Source organism: Penicillium mononematosum (genome assembly GCF_028829835.1).
Source record: "Penicillium mononematosum strain IBT 11891 chromosome Unknown utg000003l:1.0-8172316.0:1.0-8177699.0, whole genome shotgun sequence".
In the NCBI taxonomy this organism is placed as follows: Eukaryota; Fungi; Ascomycota; class Eurotiomycetes; order Eurotiales; family Aspergillaceae; genus Penicillium; species Penicillium mononematosum.
This window is the reverse complement of record NW_026643273.1, coordinates 5,764,668-5,786,030: the sequence shown is the minus strand read 5'-3', so window position 1 is coordinate 5,786,030 and position 21,363 is coordinate 5,764,668. Positions and strand designations below refer to the sequence as shown.

The following is a 21,363-nucleotide window of genomic DNA, read 5'->3' as shown; positions in this document are numbered from 1 at the left end:
TGTACAAGTGCCATATTTTCACGTTTTCCTTGCCTATGAGGATTAATGATACAGGCTAAACAACCTCGTATTTGAACTAAACTCAGTATTCCCATCCTAAAACATGATAGATCACGTTACGGAAGTACTTAAGTCCATACATACGCCAATATACTCGTGGACCGATCCTGCGGCCATTACCAACGCCCATTTCAAACAGCTTATAGCCCACTAAAGGTTTTCAGCCGGCAATAAAGTCGGAAAAAATGTCCATATAGATCCTCATCCCGTACCATCCCCATCCCTGACCCCAGACCGCCGCTGCGTGACCAGTCCACCACCCTGCCGATACCCACCCGACGACCCAGCCCCCGCAGCTCCAGCTCCAGCCCCAGCGCCAGCGCCAGCGCCAGCGCCAGCACCAGCCTTCCCCTTTAACCCAGACCTAGACTTTGACCTCTGCGGCGGCGCAACCTTCCGCCCCATCAGCATACGCCTCGCAGAATCCCAACAACCCGAGACCGCACGCCCAGGCAAACTAACAAGCGACAGCGCGATCTGAGCAGGGACAACTATGCACGCGCAAGCCCAGCCCAGCAGAACGAGCGCATAATTCGGACGCCGGGCCTCAGCCGACCGCTTCGCAGCAGCAGCGAGCGCAATCGCGTCACCGGCCTGTGTCTCAAGACGCGCGAAACGCTGATCAGTCTGCAGAGAGAAGAGGGCGGATCGTTTCTCGTAGCGCCGGACTGCGCGGTTCAGGGCTTCGATATCGGGCTGGATAGCTTTGCGGGTTTCGAGGGCTGCGCTGGCGACTAGGGTTGGGGATGTCTGTTCTTGTTCTTTTGGGGAGAGGGGAAAAGAGTCTTTATCTGTTTGGGTGGCGAGACGGGCGGTTGCTGTTTCTGCGACGTGGGTTTCGAGTTCTTCGAGGCGTTTTGTTAGGTCTTGTAGGGTTGTTGGGGGTATTGGATCTGTTGAGGATGATACGATGCGTTGGAGGTGGAGAGTGCGTTTTTGGATTAGTCTTAGGATGTGAGCGATTGGGCGGACTTCGGAGGCTAGGAGGAAGATTGTTAGGTTGTAGTTTGATACTAGGCCCTCTGAGGGTCGGGAGAGGCTGGAGCGGATGCCGTGGAGGAGACAGGTGCCGATTATGGGGAATATGAAGCAGGCGGCTAGAGCGGTGAGTTCGTGGATTTGGAGCTCGGAGATGGCGGTTGCTGCTTCTTTGTTTTGGGGTTCTTGGTCGTCGGGGTCGAATTGGGGATTGTCGGGCGCTGGGAATCCATGCTCTTCTCGTCGGATGGCCTGAGCTGAGCGGTACCAGTCCCTTTGCGCAGTTAGTATTTGTACTTCTTGTTTTGGGAGATCATTGGGGGTTATCGGGGGATATAGGCGGACATACCAAGGCAACCGGACAGACCAGTTGAGGAATATAGCGGCCAAGACTAGTAATGTGACGTCGGTGACGAAGGAACTACCTTCGTGGAAGAAAATGCCGGCAATTGCAGGCAACAGAGCCAGCCCGAGCGGTGCAGAATGCCAATTCGATTCTTCAGTTGAGAGTGTGGCATGGTCTTTCGCTACGCGAGGTAGAAACAAGTCGTCGGTCGATGAGCGGATCGAGTTGCGGGCCTCTGAGATCGAGTCGGAGAGAGTGGAGTTCCGTCGCTGACTGTCGAAGGTATAGGCACGACGTGGTTTCAAGGAAGGTGAATCATCCATGGTGATGGTTGGGAAAGGAATGTGTTGTCTGTCTCTACCTATTACTACTCCGTGCAGAGTATGGGGTAACCTTGGAACCTTGCCGAGGATGATGCAATAAGAACCGGTTCCATGGTTCGCAGATCCCAAACTGGTAATTGTCCACTCTACCTATATATTACCTAGGTAACATGTATACACTTCACGATATTCTATATTTCACCTCGAATAACAATATCACATATTTTGTATTTTTCTCTCCTCCACAGTGTCAACAATCCTAAGAAGCTTTGGTCCGTAATATAAAGAACTCGAGAGAGTGGGGCCAGTGAGGATTAGACTGTAGCCTTGAGTTTCAGTCTCTGAGGGCCCCGTCCCAAATCTACATTAAGCTTACTGCCTAGAAAGTCGAGCACAGGTCGGACTGGCTCCCCCTAGCTCGAGCAGCAAATGAAGAGTGTTGCATACACCGTACTTGCGCGGATACTGTATGTGAGAGCCATGTCATATTCGCAGTCAACTCATAATCCGAACCACTCTACTCAGGTTCGGATCTTCCCTGCTGTCGATCCTTCCAATTCAAATGCCTGTCGAAGGACCTCAAGGTGGTCCACAGTCAGTATTATGAGATCGGTCTCTTCACAGCTAGTCCTTGTTCCACCTGGATACAAATGTCGGGCATGATGGACTTGAATAGGCGGACGAAACAGCGCGTAAGGATCTACCCCGTGCTGGAATAAAGTTACCATGATCTGTACCGCCTGCAACTCTTCAAAACTTTTGCGTTGCCATCTTATGCAGCTCGACGAAGAGCGGGTCGGTGTGGTCAAAGAAAATACTGGAAGACGTGTACTTTTCTCGACGCTAGCCCAATCTTCTGTCGCTCCAGAAAGGACAGAGGTTAATTCATCGGACCCTACATTTAGATCGACGCCCGAGGCTAATAGGGACTCGACCCGGTCCACAGAGCTGTGTGTGGCAGCATCACATACCTTGAGGGCAGTGACGTTATCCACCTGAGGCATGTTGAAATACAAATTGTCCTTCTAATAAGTCTCATGGGAAGAATTCTTGAGAAAGTCAGGTGAGGGAGGGAGGCATATAGTGTGTGATCTGCTTGTATGTTCTCTGCTATAGAAGGCAATAATGGTGGATGTTCTGTTTGTATACATTTGCCTTCTAGAAATTTAACAGTAAACTAAGTAGGTACAGTGTTTGTAGTGTGCGGGAAATAATAGGAAATAAAAAATTTCACTGGAATGTTGTTATTCTTATTGTCGAGGGATATCATCTCTGAACTTATTAACTGCATCAACACTCTCTCTCTCACACACACACCTCCGGGAACTAGTCAATCTGACCGATCTGATCCTCAATAGACTAGAAAGTCTAGATCAATAATAAAATCATTCCACCGACGAAAATATCAGGCGGATGCAAATGAATAAGGTCCCCGCCTCCTCGGGTCTATTGACACCCAAATGCGGACTGGTTTGCCTCACACGATTCGCTCAACCTACACACCACACTCTATGTGCTTCGTATTTCTTTATTCAGCCTCTTTCATCTTCCTTATTTTCTTTATTGCAAGTTGTTGAGTTTAATTCAATGCTAATCCAATGGATAGGTTTCTCTGTCTGTCGCAAAACATGTCAAGGCCTGATGCCCCCGGCGGGTTTTGTCTCTGCGGCCCGTACATTCTTCGTGAATAGCACCCGACTTCACTCAAGGTATGATGTCTTGAGTGTGAATCAACCTCCTAATTCTCACTATTCAGATTTCAATAAGACATCGTCCCTCAATCGTATCCCCTGGCCGGGTATACATCCTTCATCGAGGGATGATGGTTTTATCCCATCCTTCTTTCTTTCATCCTATCTTTTCGTTTCCTTGAGCAGTTCATCGAAGAATTAGAGACTCAGGTTAGCGACATATTCGTTTTAATCTCTGTTTTACATCTGCCGTCACGGATATGGATATTCACCAAAGACACCCGCAGGCAGTTGCTCTGCCAATTCTATCTTCTTTCTCCATTGCTCTCGCCATTCCACCATTAATTTTGCATGGGAAGAACCGCAATTTCCCTGCTACCAGTCTGATCTTCTGGTCAATCCTCCTCAACTTGTTCAACATCACCAACGCCCTTATATGGCCCACGGACAACGTGGCGTCGTGGTGGGACGGAGCTGGCCTCTGTGATATCGAGGTCAAGTTTATGGCTGCCGGCTATGTGGGCATTCCAGGAAGTCTGGCATGCATCTTTCGAAGTCTTGCAATTGTACTGGACACAGACCGGGCTACATTAGTCCCGAGCAAAGGTCAACGCTGGCGCAATCAGTTCATGGAGATTCTGTTCTGCGTGGCTGTTCCAATCATTGCAATGATCACACATATCATCTGGCAGAAGAGTCGATACTTGCTATTTGCCATCTCGGGATGTGTGAACAACTTCGACGAGAGCTGGGTCAGTCTCGTCTTTGCATGGATCTGGCCGCCGGTCATCTGCCTCATTGCAGCATACTATTGCTGTACGTATACTCCCGACTTCCTTCATACAGAAAGATACGAAAAGCACACCAACTGACTAAACATCCCAGGCCTGGTCCTCATCCGCGTACACAAGTACAGAAACGACTTCGCAAACATCCTCCGCGCTTCTAGCAGCAATCTCAGCAAATCCCGCTTCCTCCGCCTCTTCTTCCTTGCCCTATCAATGCTCATCTGTATCCTCCCACTCCAAGGCTATGTCGTCTACGCCAACATAATCCTCTCCCTCCCCTGGCATCCCTACTCCTGGAGCAGAATCCACAACGGAGAATGGAATACCATCACCAAAATCCCCATCGACGGCACCGTCTTCTTCGACCGCTGGACCCCCGTCGCATCAGGCTTCATGATCTTCATCTTCTTCGGCTTCGGCCGCGACGCAACCCGCATGTACCGCACAGTCTTCTGGTATCTCGGACTGGGCTACTGCTTCCCAAGCATCCAGCCCCCAACGGAGACGCACAGCACCGCGCATTCCCCCGCGCACGCCTCAACAGCAACCACCCTCGTCGGCAGCATCAGCTCCCGTGCCAAATTGCTGTTCTCGCGCCAGAAGGAATCCATCACCACTTTTGTCTCGGCGCATGCTACATACAACGATCTTGAAAAGGGCACCTCTTCCACCTTATCCCGTCAGAGCGATGGCAGGTCGACCAAGAAGTCTCGATGGAGTAACTTGCCCTGGTCGCTCTTTAACAGACGTCAAACACGTCAGGATGTCGATGGCACACTGCTGGATGACCTCCCCGGCGGTGCCTCGCAGACCGTCTGCACCAATGCTTGGGCTAGTCACCGTGATAGTCGGGACTTGTCCAGTGGGCCGACTTCGCCGGAGCATAGTAGGGATTTCATTTATGTGCGGCAGGTTATTAGCCAGCAGAGTGAGGTTAGGGTTCAGAACTAGTGGGCTTGTTCATTCTTCGGGATTGTTTCGAGGGTTGCAGTGGCTTATTACGGTTCTTCTAATCTTGCCTTTACGTTAGTCTGGGGTCGTGGGGTTCTGCTGTACATCAGAGTAGTAATACTTAAGTATCGTAACACATAATAGGGAGTCTCTCCAAAATGGAAAATGAATGAATTTGTTTGAATCTGTTTCTGCTTAGACTACATGTTCCATATACCCAGCTTCTGCCACGTACTCCATCCACCCGCAATCGGAATCTCCGATTCCACCTGCGAAGTCGACGGCGACCCCTTCAGCATGGAAACTACCAATCCCTCCACAGGACCAGCGCGTCCTTAGATTCACCCAAAAATGCAACTGTCAACAAGCAAGCCACTTCTTCCAGCTCCCAATAGAACTCAGGAGAATAATCTACATCGAGCTAATGGGTAATCGGCGCGTACATATTAAGCATGCATGGATGATGCCGTCGCCATTTCGTCCGAGCGAGAAGGACAGGAAGCGCTGGGACTGGTGGCATGGTGTTTGCCAGAGAAGTGGATCTCTTGTTGATGATCGGTGTCGGAACCGTGAGGATGAGAGATATGCGAACAGGGTCGAGGGGTTGAAGAGTACTAAACTCGGGGGCGTAGAGTGGTTGAGGTGTTGTCAGATCGGGTGAGTCTTGGATGTTCTTGGATATAGATACAGCATGACTTATATTGTTTTCTAGGTATGAAGAGGCATTAACGGTCCTATACGGGACGAACGTCTTTGTTCTACCGCACGGATTAGACGCTCCGATTATCATGTCTACGCTTTTATCGCCTGTCTGCTCCTCTCTCATCACGTCTGTGAATGTCTCTTTTGATTTCTTGTGCGCATTAGACGAAATGCAGGCTGCGGCTTGGGAAACGGTTTACCCGGCCTTCTTTGGTCTGCTCGAGCATTGCTTTTGTAATGTTCGCTCGTTGTGCTTGACGATGCATATGCCGGCCTGGGAGAAGTGGAAGGGAGGATAAACGATGGCACCATGGACGATATTCTTGCTGCCTTGGAGAGACTTGCCCAGAGTCGAGGCTGGACTTGTTTAAGATTTGTGTTCCGTCTGATTGGCTCACTTGCTTGACAGGCAGGGAGAAGCAGAACAGGTGGGAGTTGACGATGACTACTGGTACGGGCGCACGTCTGTTGTCAAGGATACGTAAACTTTCGTATAAAATGAGATAAGTCACAGGTAGAATTCAGAAAAGCCAGTATTCGAACCAGTAATCGAGCTTTAGTATACTTAGTGTGTATGTGTACTACCTAGGTACACATGCTACCAAGATGTCATCCACTACAAAACGAAGTGTCAAAACGAAGTGTCAAAACGAAGTGTATTCAGGGTATAATCGTACAATATTATCACACCGCGAAGGAGGATTCACTCAACACAGCCCCAAAATGAAAGCAACAAATTCAGGTTGATACAGAGCCTTAATCAAACAATTTAGTGAGACTCGTCAGAGTGGCCGCCGTTATCGGGTCGCTTAAGGACCTCGAGAGTGCCTAGAGGAGTGTTAGCTTGAACCTTGGTTTTGTTTCCCCTCTTGTTTCCGAAGAGTGAAAGCAAATTGAGAAAACGGGGATCGACATACGCTGCACAACGTTCAGAGCGGACCGGGTCTGGCCCTCGGAATCTTCCCAGGTGGCCATTTTGGCATCACCTTCGACGTACAGGAGGGTTCTGCGGGGACGAAGTTAGCTTATCTGCATTAAGCTAAAGCTCAAGTTGCTGCATCGATGCAAGTGGCAAGAGGCAACTGAGCAAGGCAATTGAGCAGGGCAATCCCATAACCCCAGCCCTACTGTTCAAGGAGGAACATGACACGAAGGAGTCACGTCTCATCCGAAGGCGCCTCGCTTCATCGCCAAATCCACATGACGTAAGTCCAAACATGCCCACACGATCCCCATGCAAACTTCAAGCGCGAGCGCAAGCGCAAGCTCTCGATCCGCATAGAGCGTGCGGGTCTGCCGGACCCAATCGACACGATATAGCAACAACACACTCCCCGGACAAGACGGCATCCAAACACGCAGTATGGTGTCCCACACAAGCCGGAAAAATATCAAGAGCAGCGACTTACCCCTTCTGCAAGCCAAGGATGAAATCGCGCTGGGAGCCTTCGGGGACGAAGTTCGTGATGCGCCACCAGCTGGTCTGGCGGTTATCGCGGGGGCCGTGTGATGTGGCGATGTTGTACTTGACGATCTCCTGGCCGGAGGAGGTGGCATGGAGCTCGGGCTCTGCGCCGAGGCGGCCGGTGAGGGTCAAACGGGCGATGGAGTGGGCGGGCGAGGAGCTGAAGGCGCGGGCGGCCTGGGGGGCGTTGGCCATGCGCAGGGCAGGGCGCAGGGAGGAGAAGAAGGCGGACATAGTTGGATGGAGGATGTTGAATTATTAGATTATAAAGTATAGTAAGGATGGATCCATCGGGATTTGTTTTGGCGTGTTGATGTCGATAACGACACGTGATCTAGGGGGTTACCGCTTCCGGATGTGATACGACATAGACACTACATCCAGCTGGGGCATGGACGTATCTAGGCTGGCTAGTACTATACCTATGATTATATTATGGCTTGAGTCAAGGATTCGTTGAAATTGAGATCTCCTTAGAAATGGAATTGGGTACAGAGTGCTCCTTAGTCATTTGGGAGCTCCTAAGCTCATGCCCGATAGCTATAACTTTAGCTATTAACATGACCATTTCAGGTTTCTGCGCCACAGTTAAACATAATGAACCCCCTGAATAGGTTGTTGCCAACCTTCGCGCTCAGTCACATCAGGGTCCTCGGGAAGCATACGGTATTCTCCAACACCCCATTAGAAACCCCTTTTAAACCTTCTCCCTTGGAACTCCAAGCTTTCCTTAGTTTAAGCAACTGTCCAGTCATAAGATGCGATTGTCAACCTTGGCCTAATAAGTTGTGCTGGAGGCAACCACTTATGGCGTTGGCGGAAGGCCTGAAATACATATGTATGTACTCCATTTGCGAAGTGATCGGCATGGTTTACCAAGATTGCCAGCGGAAGACGTATCCAAATAGATTTAACAATAATATGTCAATGGTTGCACCGTCTAACTTGAAATGAGGTCGGTCTTCGTTTATGCTTGCAGGATTACCTTCTTTCTTCCTGTCGATTATCACCGCTGATGCCTACATATGTAGGTGGAATCCTAGAGAGGAAGTTCCGTCATTCTGGTTGATTCTGATTGAGCCAAAAGAGGACCCGCAGGACTGCAATGTCAAATTGGAATGGAGCCGAAGCGCAGTCATCGGAACGTGAACATCCCGGTGGTTGAGCTGAGATTCGCGGAGCTAAGGGTCATCCGAAATCCCGAGACTCCCATGACCGTGCCTTATAGCAGTTGTCGCACATAATAGCCACCATTCACTTTCCTAAGCCCCTTTATTATTGTATGTTTGGCTAGCTAGTTTATGTTGGAATCTACCTAAACCGAAAAGAATCGGAGCTGAAGCTTTCATTCTTTACCTTCTTTCCATCATTACCCCTTTTGGTGTGTGATGGATGATTCGTTAACCTCTCGGTTAAGGCTGACAATAAACACTGGATAGGACCTTTAGCAACACTTCCGAATTTATCTGATATGGACCATCCCATCTACTCCTCGCGGTACCGAAACCGTGCCTGCGAGAATTGCAGACAGTAATGCTAACCATCTTCTGAATTACTTGGGTGTTTGACTGACCATGTACAATATTGGATCATAGGCGCAAGAGGAGATGTATGCCTCGCTAATGTCAATTTGTTACCTCTTTCTTATCTCCATACTTAGGTGATACAGACAAGCCGCAGTGTCAGCGGTGTATGCGGTCGGGAGTTGCATGCGTTTATCCATTGCTCACTCTAAAGCCTGGCCCAAAGAAACGGCCAAGAAACGGTGGGTTCCACCTGGCAGGTGCTGAATAATGTCTGATTTCACTCGATTCAGATAACCCGACCATTGGTCGGGAGTTGCTGGAACAGCCGGTTACTGAACAGCAAAGCAGGGCCAGAAACGGACGGAATAATGCTGCACAAGTGACAACGTCAGTTGGCGGACAGACTGCACCTGTGTCGGTGCAGTGTCAGGACTCGTCTGTTTTGCCATCCCCAAGGAACTTTGAATCCGACAGTGATATTGATGAGCTTGCTTCCCTGCAGCCGGACTTCTTTCCGGTCCTCAGCAATTCTGGTGAGGTTCAGCCGTCAACATCACCAGCGGCACCAATGTTTCCTCAATATAGCATTATTGTCCACTTGGTGGAAGTATTTTTTGAGACGGTACAGCCCCAGTTCCACCTGCTCCATCGTCCATGTTTCCTCGAGCGGCTCCACAGCGGCTCTTTAATTGCACAAGAGCATTCGTCGCTTCTCTTAAATGCGATGTTTGCCCTTGCGTCGAGATATACGGATGACCCCCAAGTGCATGCCTTTGACCTCTTCTTGCTTGAAGATGCAAATCAGCCGGGTGCTTCGTCTAGACCCCCATTTGGAAAGTTAGAGCGTTGGGAGCACGGCAAAGGATTCATAAGACGTGCAAGCAAAATCTTCTACGATGAGGTCATGGAATTTGAGAGACTCGAGCTTGAGCATGGTATAGTCGAAAGGCCATCCTTGCTGCTGATTCAAGGAGCTACTTTGTTGAGTTATGCCAAGGTAACAATGGGGGCACTGTCCCAGGCTCACTCTCTGGTATCAACATGTGTTCGGATGGCATATGACGCTGGACTGGACCGGATTGATAGCGCAGAGCATCAACAACTCATACTCGGCTCTTCCTGCAAACACGAGGAAACTGAATGGGTCAAGAAAGAGGGACTACGTCATGTCTGGTGGTGTATATGGGAGCTGGATAGCTTTCTGGGCAGCGTCAAATGCGTACCGTGGATGATCGACGTTGCCAAGTGTCGGACGAAGCTCCCAGCTGATGATGATGATTGGTTCAAAGGAAACGAAGTTGCTTCTCCTCTTCTACCGAGCAGGACTGATCAGTGGCGCAAATTGGAGGACTCGTGGCATTGCACTTCATTCCTTGGCAACCGAATTGTTTCCCTCTATTTCTTGATGACTCTCATCGACGTAGTGAGTGGCGAGAATCCAGGCCGCTCCTGCCCCTACCTGGAAGTTGAACAATGCGTCGCAATCTGGAGGGAAAGATTGCCTGAAAAGCTAAAGTTCGAGTCACGCCCCAAGCGTGTTCACCAGAGTCCCGGCCAGCTCGCCGAAATATTTTCGACATATATAACCAACCAGCAGTGAGTATTGCTTTCTTAGACGAGGAGGTTAACTAAAACAGACGTGGTAGGATCAGTATTTTGATCGCGAGAGCCCAGATGTTCACAGGAGTCGACGCGGTATCTATATCAGACCAGTGTCGAAACTATCGAACAAGGCTGTTGAATCCTGGCGACGACTCGACAGTGCTTCCCGCAACACAAAAGTTCTTTGAAGCTTTCCTTGCGTCGGACATCATATGCGAGATTGTGAGAGACTGGCCTAGGCATTCGATTGGCCGCTGTTGTCCCTTTATCATCTTGGGATTCTGGACTCCTGCCTGCCTTCAGCTCCTAGTCAAGGCATTTGCTACTTCAACCTGGGACCTGCGTGAAAAAGCCCTGCTATCTTTTCAAACTTTCATGTTTGTTATGGAACAGATTGCGGAATATTGGGGCCTTGGACAGGTGATCCTTTGTATGTTGAAATAGTTCTCCCTGGTGCTCAAGGCCCGAAAAGCTAACGTTCATTCCTAGCGTCGTTTCGCATGTATGAACAGAGGCTGAATCGCACAACATCTGGCAGTGAGTTTCCAGATGTTGGCAAAGACGTCACCCTCACAAAACGATTGCTTTCACTGCCAAGCTACATTGATGATGCAATTTCCGATATTATCGATGAATCGGATCACGTCGACTACATGCAACATATTGGTCGCACTAACCAGCACCAAGTGGTAAATGTACTCCCCACAGACCTTTGGGATGTTGAACGTACCATTCTCATGGATGATCCCGGTTCGGGTCCGTTCTTATGTTCCACGCCGCAGGCTGATGACTGGATAAACTCTGCCCTTAGAGATGCCTCGGAAGCATATCGTGACCAATTCCCGGCCCCATAAGAGAGACGGAGTCGCCAAACTACCAAAGTGAATTTCAGAAAGGGTAAAGAGTAGTCCAGAAAAGGTCCCATTTGATGAAAAAATTCATAATCATTCATACACTTAGCAATATACGTCCAAATTGAGAATGGGAAAAGCTTGCAAGGCTATTTCCACAGATATCCTCCTACAAACTTGAGAAAATGAGGAGCCAGTACAGTCCTGAGATCTGCCGTGAAACCCTGTATATCCTGCATTTCCTTGCTCGCAGCATGCACATTGATGAGATATTCCAGGCTCTCATAAATATGGATGACGGCTAACCTGTCGGATTCCGCACGATTCAAAGCCACGCCCCATACAAATGTACCAGACTCAGCTTTGCTGGCGTCGGCGACCTTTTTCCAATATGGCAGCGTCGACTGAAGGGTACCCTGCTTGTATCCCAGATCTGTGAAAACAATCGTGGGATCTTCGTATCCGATTACCTCAGGTTTGGTGAAACTGGAATCTTCTTGGACTTCTAATGTCCAGATCTTTGGAGCTTCACCCAGACCCACGGCCAACCATGCGCTCAACTCTCGGATAGGAATTTGCCGGAAATGTTCCTCGTAAGCGGGTTCATCTGCATATCTTTGGCATCTTAGATTAAGCTGATCATGAAGCTCTCCTTGATAGGACTTACTCTTCTATGACCCATACGGCTCGCTCATTCGGGGTCTGAGATAAGGGAGTTTGGGCTTCTATGGTAAAGGCGTATCTCCGCAGCCCGGGCTCGTTCTTGTGGGCGTGATCGGCTGCCGTTCTTAGAAGTTTAAGAAGCTATGGTCTGTCAGCTAATACTTCCTTCGAGGGTTACCCCTTGACGTACTTTTTCTTGCGCGGCTTTGTCCTTAGGGGCGAGTCGGGCGACGACTGCTTTTGGAAACATTTCCCTTTTCTTAATCCAAAACCCGGTGTTTTGTGTATGTAGTTAAGAACCAAAGAATATGCAGATGCGGGCTTATTCTGGAACAGATATGTCCAGTCCGATCCGCCTTCCCCGAGTGGAATATATAACCAGGACTAAGTACTCTAAAGAGCCGAAACCGACTATTAATCTGATTGCGGCGTATCTGTCATTGGGGACTGCGGCCTTTGGGCACTAGCGGACTATCTGGACTCGGCCGAACTCTTATTGCGGACTAATTCTCAAAGTGTTCAATATCCCCACCTATATCACGTACACTTATCGACTATGTCTTTTTCTTTGGCATTACGTTATCCCTACGCACCGTCCGAAAAGGTTCCTCCCCGTCTCCATCTTGCTAAATACCAACTTTGGCATGGCCAACGTCGACGATCCCAAAAGAGCGGAAGCGACACTGAAGGCTGCAACTCGCCGTGTCAATTTCAAAATTGCCGAGGCCTCTCGGCCAGTGTTTGATGAGTCCATCACTGTTCAATTCACTCAACCTCCGGAGCCAGACTGGGTATGTGGCTCTGGGTCCAACAAAACATCGGCCAAGGCTTCCGCAGATCCCACGAAACACATATCTATTGATCCTTATGCCGCTGATCGAACATTGTTCAACAACTACCAATTGCTCGTGAGCGGAATCGTCCCACGACCCATCGCTTTGGTATCCACATGCTCCCGTGACGGAAAGACCGAAAACTTGGCACCTTTCAGCTTTTTCCAGTTCGTCAATGTTGATCCGCCGGTCATCGCGCTGGCTGTGACAAGCCCGATCAGTGCGGCAAAGGACACTTTGCGTAACCTACTCGAAACTGGGGAATGCGTCATCAATGTTGTAAGCGAAGGCTTCATCGAAGCTGTTAACGCTTCCAGCGCCAATGCCCCATACGGTGCTTCAGAATGGGATATCAGTGGTCTGACACCCGTGTACGACACTAAAACGGTTTCCCCTCCTCGAGCGAAGGAATCCATTTTCAGTATCGAGGCGAAGCTGGAAAGCGTGCGCAATTTTACTAGCAGACTGAATCCCGGAACTAAATCGGGCTCTTTGCAGCTCGTAGAAGCCACTCACTTCTGGGCACGAGAGGATGCCCTCACTCCCGACGGAAAATCTTTGGATATTTCGGTCAGTTGATACCCACCTTGTACCCTCTACTCTTTTTGTTTTGCAAAGCTCAATTTGGATTACTTTGCCACTTCTGACAAACATCGCTCAAATCTGGTGGACAAGTAAAGCAAGCTAACAGAGCCACAGATCTTGCGGCCAGTGAGCAGGCTAGGTGGCATCTCATATGGCCGGATCACTCAAGTCTTTGATCTGCAACGGCCGGATTTTGATCTCGATGTGGGCGGTTTGGAGGGTTATGCGAAGCTGAAGAGAGAAAGGGAACAGAAAGAAAGGAGTGCTGCCTAGGCCTGTGTTTAGAGACAAAGCACTATTTGGGATAGCGGGTTGTTATCACAGCATTAAAGTAGGCTAGCAATGATGTCTTTTATACTTCCAAGGGTATCCCTCATTTTCTCGAATCCTCTTGGGAGTTGAGTACTATTCGGGGATTTTTATCATTAGGCCTTCAGGAACCCGGGCCATGCCTTATTTCTTTCTTTCTATTTATTCTTATGATTAGAGTTTTTTGTGCTATAGAGGTGACATGTCATTTAAAACAAGCAGGAAAAAAAAAGCTGGTGCTGGTAGAGACAATTGCCGGACGATTGAATCCTACTAAGAGTCTCAATGGAAATTTCGAGCAGATTTGACGCTGAGATTTACCACTACTAGCGTATTAATTCCAGGCGGTATGTACAGGGGTTTGGAATTAATCTAGAGAGGTTCATATTTCTTGCGTATTCATTACTACGGGTAGAAAAAAATAAGAGTATTCGATTGAATGGCTCTAGTTACGACAAACGAAAGCAACGAAAAGAAAGCAATATAAGAACTATACTTGTGACGAAGCTATGTGGCTCAGATTACTGAGCACCTTAAGGGGCGACGGTAGTTAGGCCCTGGACCTATTCAAGGAAAACAGCCGAGACCTGATTCTTGAAGTTCTTTCCGGCCTGGTTGTAGGCCCAATCTGTCAATCGGAGAGGGCTTTCGGTTTCAATAACACCGGCGGTGATGCCGTCGTCCTGCAGCCTGCCAGGTCTAGATGTGTCCTTTTCCTGCCAGTGCTTGTACTCTTCGTCATTCTCCCCGTGGGGTATCATAGACCCATTGAGCCACGCACCGAACGGGGCCCAATCACGACCCTGATTAAACGGAAACTTGGGGTCCGTGTTATTGATTATGGGGAAGACGAATTCCTGCATCGTGTTGCGGTGGTACCACGGCACCCATGGAGTATCCTCCGATGCCTCCCAGTGGGGTCCCACAGCGGCGAAATCCACAACAGCCGTGCCAGGGGCTTTGCCGTATGCTGGTGCTGTGAGGATAACGAAAAGCGAAGGATCGTGATGATCCCAGCACAGGTTTCCAAGGTAGCTGAAGCGAGCAACGTCGTACTTGTACGGGTAAAGGTTGCCTTGCCAGCCTGTAACATCAAACGGGAGTAGTCTCCTGCGCGGCTGACCAGAGTTGGTAGTTGAGGCGAGCGATAATAGTCCAAGCAGGCCCATTGTTGGCCTTTGCGACGATACCGTCGCGCGAGTTCTTGTCTTCCACGAACTGTCCATCGAAGTACGCCACGGGAATCTGGAAGTCCCGTTGGTGTGCCAGCCCAGTGGATCCAATAATGCCCATCTCTGGCAGCTGAAAGTGGCCTTGGTAGAGTTCAAGCGTTACTCCCCTAGCAGGCTTTCCTTCAGGAAGTGTCACTCGGTATTTGACACCCCGCGGGATGACGGCGAATTCGTTCTGCCTGACAAGAAGCTTTCCAAGCTCGGTTTGGATGTCCAGTGCGCCTACTGATGGAACAATCAGAGCCTCGCCATCTAAACTCATGAAAACAGTGTTTGGCTCCATGTCCTTGTTGATGTTGAAGACCCAGATGGAAACGCCCTCTTTTTTGGCAGGATCTCCATTGCTGCCGAGCAGACGTTGTTCTGTCCAGTCGGAATCCTGATCAAGGGCGAACTGGAACTTCGGCCAGTTGTATGAATTCGGCGTCAGATGTTTGGCAGGAGATGGGTTCGCAGTTTCGAGATGATGGTTGTATGGTGTATATTCGTCGTGGAAAAAGGCCGGTCGCACACGATATAGATATGTATGCAAGTTCCTGTGTCGGGGACCAACGAATGAGGTTCCAGATATCTTCTCCGAGCGTGTTCCAAAAGGGGGGAACTGGGGGTGGTTGTTGACCAAAGGTACAGCACCCGGGTATGTCTCAGACCTGACAAAGGTGCATTAGAATGAAAGTTCTGTCGTAATCGGTATATATTCCCTCACTGGATGAAGTTTCCTAAGCCATCGTGATACTGGTACGTATCCTTTAGGACATATGGCGTGGTCTTATTCAGAGCCATTGTGACAAATCACAAGGAGTATTGCAAAACTTTGATAACAGTAGTTGTAGAAATTCTTTGAAGTCGCTGAGTGAAAAAGAATTTCACGTCCTGCGACTGATGTTGAGTTTTATACTCCATGAACATACACTGGAATGCCCCAAGGTTGTCATCTCTTTCCAGCGGAATATCTTTATTCACCTTTGACCGCAATATCGACACGTTCCTGTATATTCCTGAATGAATGCGGCCTATTTCTTTTTTTTTTTCGAAACAGCGGATGAATAGACCAGTATGGCGGCATAATACATACAATGCGGAGAAAAGTCTCTCAGTCTCCACATACTTGGCATGGATAGAAGCACCTGTGCACCGTTTGGGTAGAGGGATAATTGGACGATCAGACATAATGCGAAAATTCAATGAATATGTTCGTATGGAATCTAGGAACTTTCGATATGGAGCCTGAGGTAATATAGGAAGTACTAGTAGAGAGTAATATGATATGAAATGCTATCTAATTATTGAATTATTGACTAGAGACTACGACTACAAATAGAATAGTCTAATTACCTCTAATATAACTTAGCCATATATTAAAAATTGTGGTTAATTACTGCTTTTACATGAATAATCGACTTGTATCCTCCCGAGGTCCTGACTAGAGGTGGACTGAAGGCGGCCTATTTCCCATTCGGGATTAACAGACCGGTATAGCGAATCATCACCGTTTGATTGTAGACTATTGGAGAACCAGGGATAACTTGGTGTACAATGTGCGGTGGGAATTATGAGAGTTGGATACGGAGCTTGGGACAGCACGTACTGGAGAGCAAATATATAGTGGTCTACTTACTCCCTATTGAAATTGTCCACATCTCCAGCATCTTCGCTTTACTGCTTTTTATCCTTTTTTCATCACCTGGTACCTGCAACTTCCCACTGAAAACCAATTTGTCAACACAGCGATGAGCACCAAAGTCTTGGTCGGTCACTTCAATGACGGCCCCTTTATTGGTCTGAGCTACCGAACAACTTCTCAAAAAGGTGTAACGGGAAATGACGGGAAATTCCTCTATCTGGAGGGAGAATATGTGACTTTCTCTATCGGCAAATTGACTATTGGTGTCGCGAAGGCAGCCTCGTCTCTGACGCTAGCATCTCTTCACAATAGTGCCGACAACGTGGTAGTGGACGTTCTCCTTCCTGAAACTATAAACCGGGCACGTTTCGTTCTGAGCCTGGGACGAGAAGCTGATCTCCATAACGGTGTCGTGATTGACGAGACTGCAAAGAACGTCATCAACCCCAGGCAGACGAGATAATCTTCACCACTAGCGTCGAGGATTTTGAACAATCGCCCTCTGTCAGGACAGTCTTTGAACAGCTAGGCCGCCGATTCCGTGGAGCTGCCGAAGCTCGTAACCACACCCGGCGGGGTCTTTTGGGAATCAAAGCGATCCGAGATGTCCCGGTGCCACTCCGTGACGGAACCTATCTCTTGGCCGACGTCTTTCATCCTGTCGACAAGGGTGTTTACCCAGTGTTGTTGAGACTGAGCATTTATGGTCGTGCATTCACAATCGGTTCTATACACACGGAGACCGACTACAACGACAGCGAGGAACGTGAAGCAGCTTGGTATGAAAAGGATCGATCTCCGATTCATCCTTACATGCGGTACTCGGAAAGCTGTGTGAGCGCCAACAGCAGCGACTGGGTACCTCGCGGATACGTTGTCATCCGTGTGGATGGAAGAGGTGTGGGCAAGTCGCCTGGGAAGCTTGACCCATTTTCGCGACAGGAGGCAGAAGACTATTACGATGCCATTCAATGGGCTGCTCAACAACCGTGGAGCAATGGCATGGTTGGATTGTACGGGGCATCATATAATGCAACGATCCAATGGAATGTCGCTGCTCTACAACCTCCCGCCCTGAAAGCTATTGCACCACTGGCCTCTGATGCGGATGCTTACCGGGACTTAGCATACCAAGGTGGTATCCTTCTCGACAACTACCGCCGGTGGTGGTTTGAGGATACAGTGGGGCCTGCTAAGAACCCTGAGTCTGCCGCTGTCGACTTCGTTGGGGGGTTACGCAGTCACCCTTGGGACGACACGTACTACCACGGAAAGGCGTTAATGTCGGCCGAGTACGCACGCATCAATGTGCCCTTTATCACATCCGTCAGCCAGACTTCTTGGATTCACTCTCGTGCTGGCTTCGAATCATTTGCGCAGATACCCTCAAAATCAAAGAGGCTATTGATTTGGGAACGCTTCTTATACATCTTACATGTACCAAGACAGCAAATGCGATTTGGAGGAATTTTTTGATGAACACCTCAAGGGGAAAAAGCCAAAGAAAGAGCCACCGCCAGTGCGCCTAATTATCCGAACAGGCGATGGTGGATTTGAGTGGCGCGAATCTGATAGTTGGCCCCTTAAAGGGACTGAGTATCGGAAATTCTTCCTTGACGCTAGTGGCGAGAATCCTGGCGGGCGCCTCTCTGACGTTCCACCGAGAGACAAGGGTGTTTCCATATACTCTGCAGACGTTGGCGGGCCTGTGGAGGATGTTGCTTTGGCTGTGTTCGATCCAGAGCCTCTCAAAGAGGATATTAAACTCGCAGGCCATTTCCGTGCAAGTCTATGGGTGTCATCATCCTCCACAGATGCCGATGTTTTCGTCGCTGTCCGCGTCTTTGACGGCGAACGAGAAGTCCAATATCGGACGCGTGAGCCTGGTTCAGTGGCTCCGTTGACATGGGGGGTTCTAAAAGCTTCCCACCGAGCTCTTGACCCCAAACTGAGCACGGCGGAACGCCCTTGGCACACACATCGACAGAAGGATGCTCTCCCTCTTACACCCGGCGAGATAGTGCCAATTGAAGTCGAATTAATGCCTGCTACTGCACGCATTTCTGCTGGATACCGACTTCGCGTCGAGATCTCTGCAGCCGAGGGAAGAGGAAGAGTCCCTGGGTTTGAACGGGCATATGACGAATCCTATCACAAAGGTGTTGTCAATCGTGTCTTTACAGGTGATGTCTATGTCAGCTCCATCACCATCCCTGTGATATCTAGTTAGGCTGCCGGAAATGCTGCTCAATGTACGACTGGTACTGCCCATTCAGATCTGTCCACATCAAGTTATAATATCGACTTGGATGACGAAGGCTTGTCGTAAGATCAGGGACACAATGCAGTGTTGAAATAAAATAGTAAAGTGGTAATATCAACCAATTGACTTGAGAGATGACACCGTGCAGCGAAAAAGTATTCTGTTGTTCCGTCTAGTAGAACAAGTATTCCAGCACCATCATATCAAGTGCAGGATATTGTGCTGGCATTGCATTTCTAGCCCTCCAAGCCCTCCGTTCTGGGGCATGTCCGATAGCAACATTACAGTCTATGCGGGCACACCTGATCTGGTTGTCCCCAGTGGGTAGGGTAGGTCCTGGCCCTCCTTTGCATACGAATTTTCTCTGACTACCATTTTCTGTTCCTGTTCTTTTAGCGAGGTCCCATTTAATAGCACCAAGAGTGGAAAGACAGAGTACTTGCCCGTCACAATCAGCCTGGGTGCAGCGCGAGGATGCGATCTGATGCTGGCCAATATGATCACCGAAATGGAGGAACAAGGTACACTGGAACCAGTTGCTAAGGGTCCGATGCTATATCCGTGAAAAGGAAGACGGAATCAAGGGATCGAGGGAGTGACCAACGTGTTCTGCGGCTTTAAACTTGGCGGCAGCCTCAGTACAGTCAATCGAGGCCGAGGTCCCCCCTGACGTCGACTTGGGATGAAAGCAGAGTTGAGGATCAAGGTAAGCCAATTTGTGGATGGGTGAAGAAAGTGGCTTATTCTTCGGACTTAATTCCAAGGAGCTCGTTTTCAACCATTATTTAGCAAGGTCGGAAAACTCCAGAGCAGAATTGTTGGCCAGTTCTGCATGAATGTCTCATGAAACTGAAACTTGAGGATGGGAGAGAGAGACTAAGCTGGCCGTGTTGATTAATCAAAATAATAACTAATATGATCCGATAAAACATATAAATGTCTTGGACGGGTCGTCACCTTGGACCGGTAATTTGGATGACAACCATGACAGTATGTTCAGGTAGATCATTACATATAGGTATCCTCAGGTACCTAGGTAGGTATCCCATTGGCAAGTCCACAAGTCCACAAACTGGTGCTTAAGGAAATAGATGAAATTGTCTTGTCAGCAGACTTGGACCTTTAACGACAGAATGTGAAGAATGTATCAATTGCACAAATTCTTTGGAGGGCAGTAGATATGAATTCATTCCTCCCATGTAGTGCAATGATGAATGGAACAGTTCATGATTTAATGCTAATCATGGAAGCTGCGCAATGTCCGGAAGCCCTGCCCAGGTGGCTCGCATCCCATAAATTAGTCACCATACACGTGATCTGCAATACGAGTCAGTGATTCTGGGCTGACCCCGTAAAAGGGGGCCCTGCTAGGAACACCTCGCAGACATTTCCCTATCCATATACTCCATAATCCGTGCATATCTAGTCCATACGGGAGCAGACAGCTACGGGCCCCAGGATTATAAATCCAGCGTCTCCCGTTCCGAGTCAAAAGAAAAAGCAAGGACGGAAAATGTAAAGAAATGCAAATCAAACGAGCCTAGCTCTATTATTTTGAAATCACCATGTGAATGCCAACACGAACACGCCAGTGTATATTTTTTTTCAGCCTAATCATGTCACAATCCATCACATCCGACAGTCCCGCAAAGATTGTACGGATTACCGAGTACGAAGTACTCCGTACAAGTGCACAATTGTACAATGCCAGGCACACCAAACTGGAAATGGCAGCCCATAGGCAGATCGGCTAGGGGTCAGATCCCAGTGGAGAAGCCGCAATATCGCTGATTGAGTGAACCGGACCGAAGATAAATTAAGATAACTGTTGTCTCAGATGCACTCCTTGCATTGTCAATTAGCGGCCCAACCACGTCGCTGCGGAGGGGGCGTTTGCGAGTCAACAATGGGCTGATATGGCTAACACGGCCTGGACCTGCAGGTATCTGCATGACAATGGTGGTGAGATTGGTCAAGTCAAAGTTCAAAGTTAAATTCGTCAAATCTTCGCCAAATTTGTAGAATCGATAGATCGCCTATGATAGTCAAAGCGCGGCGCCACCCGTAAGAACTGAGTCTGCTATTTTTTTTTCACCGCAATCTGTAGACTTTGAATATCAAGGACGGTGTACGAAGTAACTACCAACCATATAACAGGGATGAAATGACAGCTCACTTGCATATGCAATGCTTTGTTCAACGGCTTAAAGAAGAAAAAAAAGAAAAAGAAAAACAAATAATCCAACAGAGCCATGGTTAATGAAAAAAGATAATTCAGCCACAATATGGAGATGGGGATCTTCTCTCTCTCTCCTCTTTGGTCCGTGCCAGTGCTGGTCCCAGTTGATCGAAGATGATTGCTGGCTCGATCGGCAATTTCCTCGATCGGTGGGGACAAAAGTAGATAGTTCAGGTACAATCGCGCTTTAAAATATTCTCTTGTCCTCTTAGATTCCTCGTTCAGTCCATCTTTTGTGCTAATAAACTCAAAATATGGTTCTTTTCCCAGGTCTTTACGTGTTTTCGTTTATATGTAGGCTTAGGGCTACTCCGTTAGTCTTTGCTGTCTTT

General features: G+C 48.7%; 10 protein-coding genes across 10 annotated transcripts; 5 read left to right on the top strand and 5 right to left on the bottom strand.

The window, feature by feature from the left end:
- Positions 1 to 261: 261 nt before the first annotated feature.
- N7519_007215 (uncharacterized protein) lies at positions 262 to 1,707 on the bottom strand (the record flags this gene model as incomplete). Its single annotated transcript, XM_057293991.1, has 2 exons — positions 262 to 1,312; positions 1,388 to 1,707. The coding sequence occupies 2 exons, from the start codon at positions 1,705 to 1,707 to the stop codon at positions 262 to 264; spliced, it is 1,371 nt and encodes a 456-aa protein (XP_057148802.1).
- Positions 1,708 to 2,228: 521 nt separating this feature from the next.
- N7519_007214 (uncharacterized protein) lies at positions 2,229 to 2,711 on the bottom strand (the record flags this gene model as incomplete). Its single annotated transcript, XM_057293990.1, has 1 exon — positions 2,229 to 2,711. The coding sequence occupies one exon, from the start codon at positions 2,709 to 2,711 to the stop codon at positions 2,229 to 2,231; it is 483 nt and encodes a 160-aa protein (XP_057148801.1).
- A 947-nt stretch (positions 2,712 to 3,658) lies between these two features.
- On the top strand, positions 3,659 to 5,137 carry N7519_007213 (pheromone receptor; the record flags this gene model as incomplete). Its single annotated transcript, XM_057293989.1, has 2 exons — positions 3,659 to 4,214; positions 4,284 to 5,137. The coding sequence occupies 2 exons, from the start codon at positions 3,659 to 3,661 to the stop codon at positions 5,135 to 5,137; spliced, it is 1,410 nt and encodes a 469-aa protein (XP_057148800.1).
- A 1,471-nt stretch (positions 5,138 to 6,608) lies between these two features.
- On the bottom strand, positions 6,609 to 7,538 carry N7519_007212 (single-stranded DNA-binding protein; the record flags this gene model as incomplete). The annotated part of the gene is made up of 3 exons (XM_057293988.1): positions 6,609 to 6,667; positions 6,757 to 6,845; positions 7,249 to 7,538. 3 exons carry the CDS (start codon positions 7,536 to 7,538, stop codon positions 6,609 to 6,611), a joined length of 438 nt encoding a protein of 145 aa, XP_057148799.1.
- Positions 7,539 to 9,398: 1,860 nt separating this feature from the next.
- On the top strand, positions 9,399 to 11,286 carry N7519_007211 (fungal specific transcription factor domain-containing protein; the record flags this gene model as incomplete). The annotated part of the gene is made up of 3 exons (XM_057293987.1): positions 9,399 to 10,426; positions 10,477 to 10,862; positions 10,922 to 11,286. The coding sequence occupies 3 exons, from the start codon at positions 9,399 to 9,401 to the stop codon at positions 11,284 to 11,286; spliced, it is 1,779 nt and encodes a 592-aa protein (XP_057148798.1).
- Positions 11,287 to 11,432: 146 nt separating this feature from the next.
- N7519_007210 (putative quinol monooxygenase) lies at positions 11,433 to 12,196 on the bottom strand (the record flags this gene model as incomplete). The annotated part of the gene is made up of 3 exons (XM_057293986.1): positions 11,433 to 11,898; positions 11,951 to 12,087; positions 12,137 to 12,196. The coding sequence occupies 3 exons, from the start codon at positions 12,194 to 12,196 to the stop codon at positions 11,433 to 11,435; spliced, it is 663 nt and encodes a 220-aa protein (XP_057148797.1).
- A 394-nt stretch (positions 12,197 to 12,590) lies between these two features.
- On the top strand, positions 12,591 to 13,637 carry N7519_007209 (flavin reductase family protein; the record flags this gene model as incomplete). The annotated part of the gene is made up of 2 exons (XM_057293985.1): positions 12,591 to 13,349; positions 13,479 to 13,637. The coding sequence occupies 2 exons, from the start codon at positions 12,591 to 12,593 to the stop codon at positions 13,635 to 13,637; spliced, it is 918 nt and encodes a 305-aa protein (XP_057148796.1).
- Positions 13,638 to 14,236: 599 nt separating this feature from the next.
- On the bottom strand, positions 14,237 to 15,688 carry N7519_007208 (uncharacterized protein; the record flags this gene model as incomplete). Its single annotated transcript, XM_057293984.1, is given in 3 exon segments — positions 14,237 to 14,783; positions 14,797 to 15,555; positions 15,612 to 15,688. The coding sequence occupies 3 exon segments, from the start codon at positions 15,686 to 15,688 to the stop codon at positions 14,237 to 14,239; spliced, it is 1,383 nt and encodes a 460-aa protein (XP_057148795.1).
- A 947-nt stretch (positions 15,689 to 16,635) lies between these two features.
- Positions 16,636 to 18,759, top strand: N7519_007207 (CocE/NonD family hydrolase; the record flags this gene model as incomplete). The annotated part of the gene is given in 3 exon segments (XM_057293983.1): positions 16,636 to 16,965; positions 16,980 to 17,821; positions 17,979 to 18,759. The coding sequence occupies 3 exon segments, from the start codon at positions 16,636 to 16,638 to the stop codon at positions 18,757 to 18,759; spliced, it is 1,953 nt and encodes a 650-aa protein (XP_057148794.1).
- Positions 18,760 to 19,057: 298 nt separating this feature from the next.
- On the top strand, positions 19,058 to 19,357 carry N7519_007206 (amidase signature enzyme; the record flags this gene model as incomplete). Its single annotated transcript, XM_057293982.1, has 2 exons — positions 19,058 to 19,116; positions 19,189 to 19,357. 2 exons carry the CDS (start codon positions 19,058 to 19,060, stop codon positions 19,355 to 19,357), a joined length of 228 nt encoding a protein of 75 aa, XP_057148793.1.
- Between the last annotated feature and the right edge of the window lie 2,006 nt (positions 19,358 to 21,363).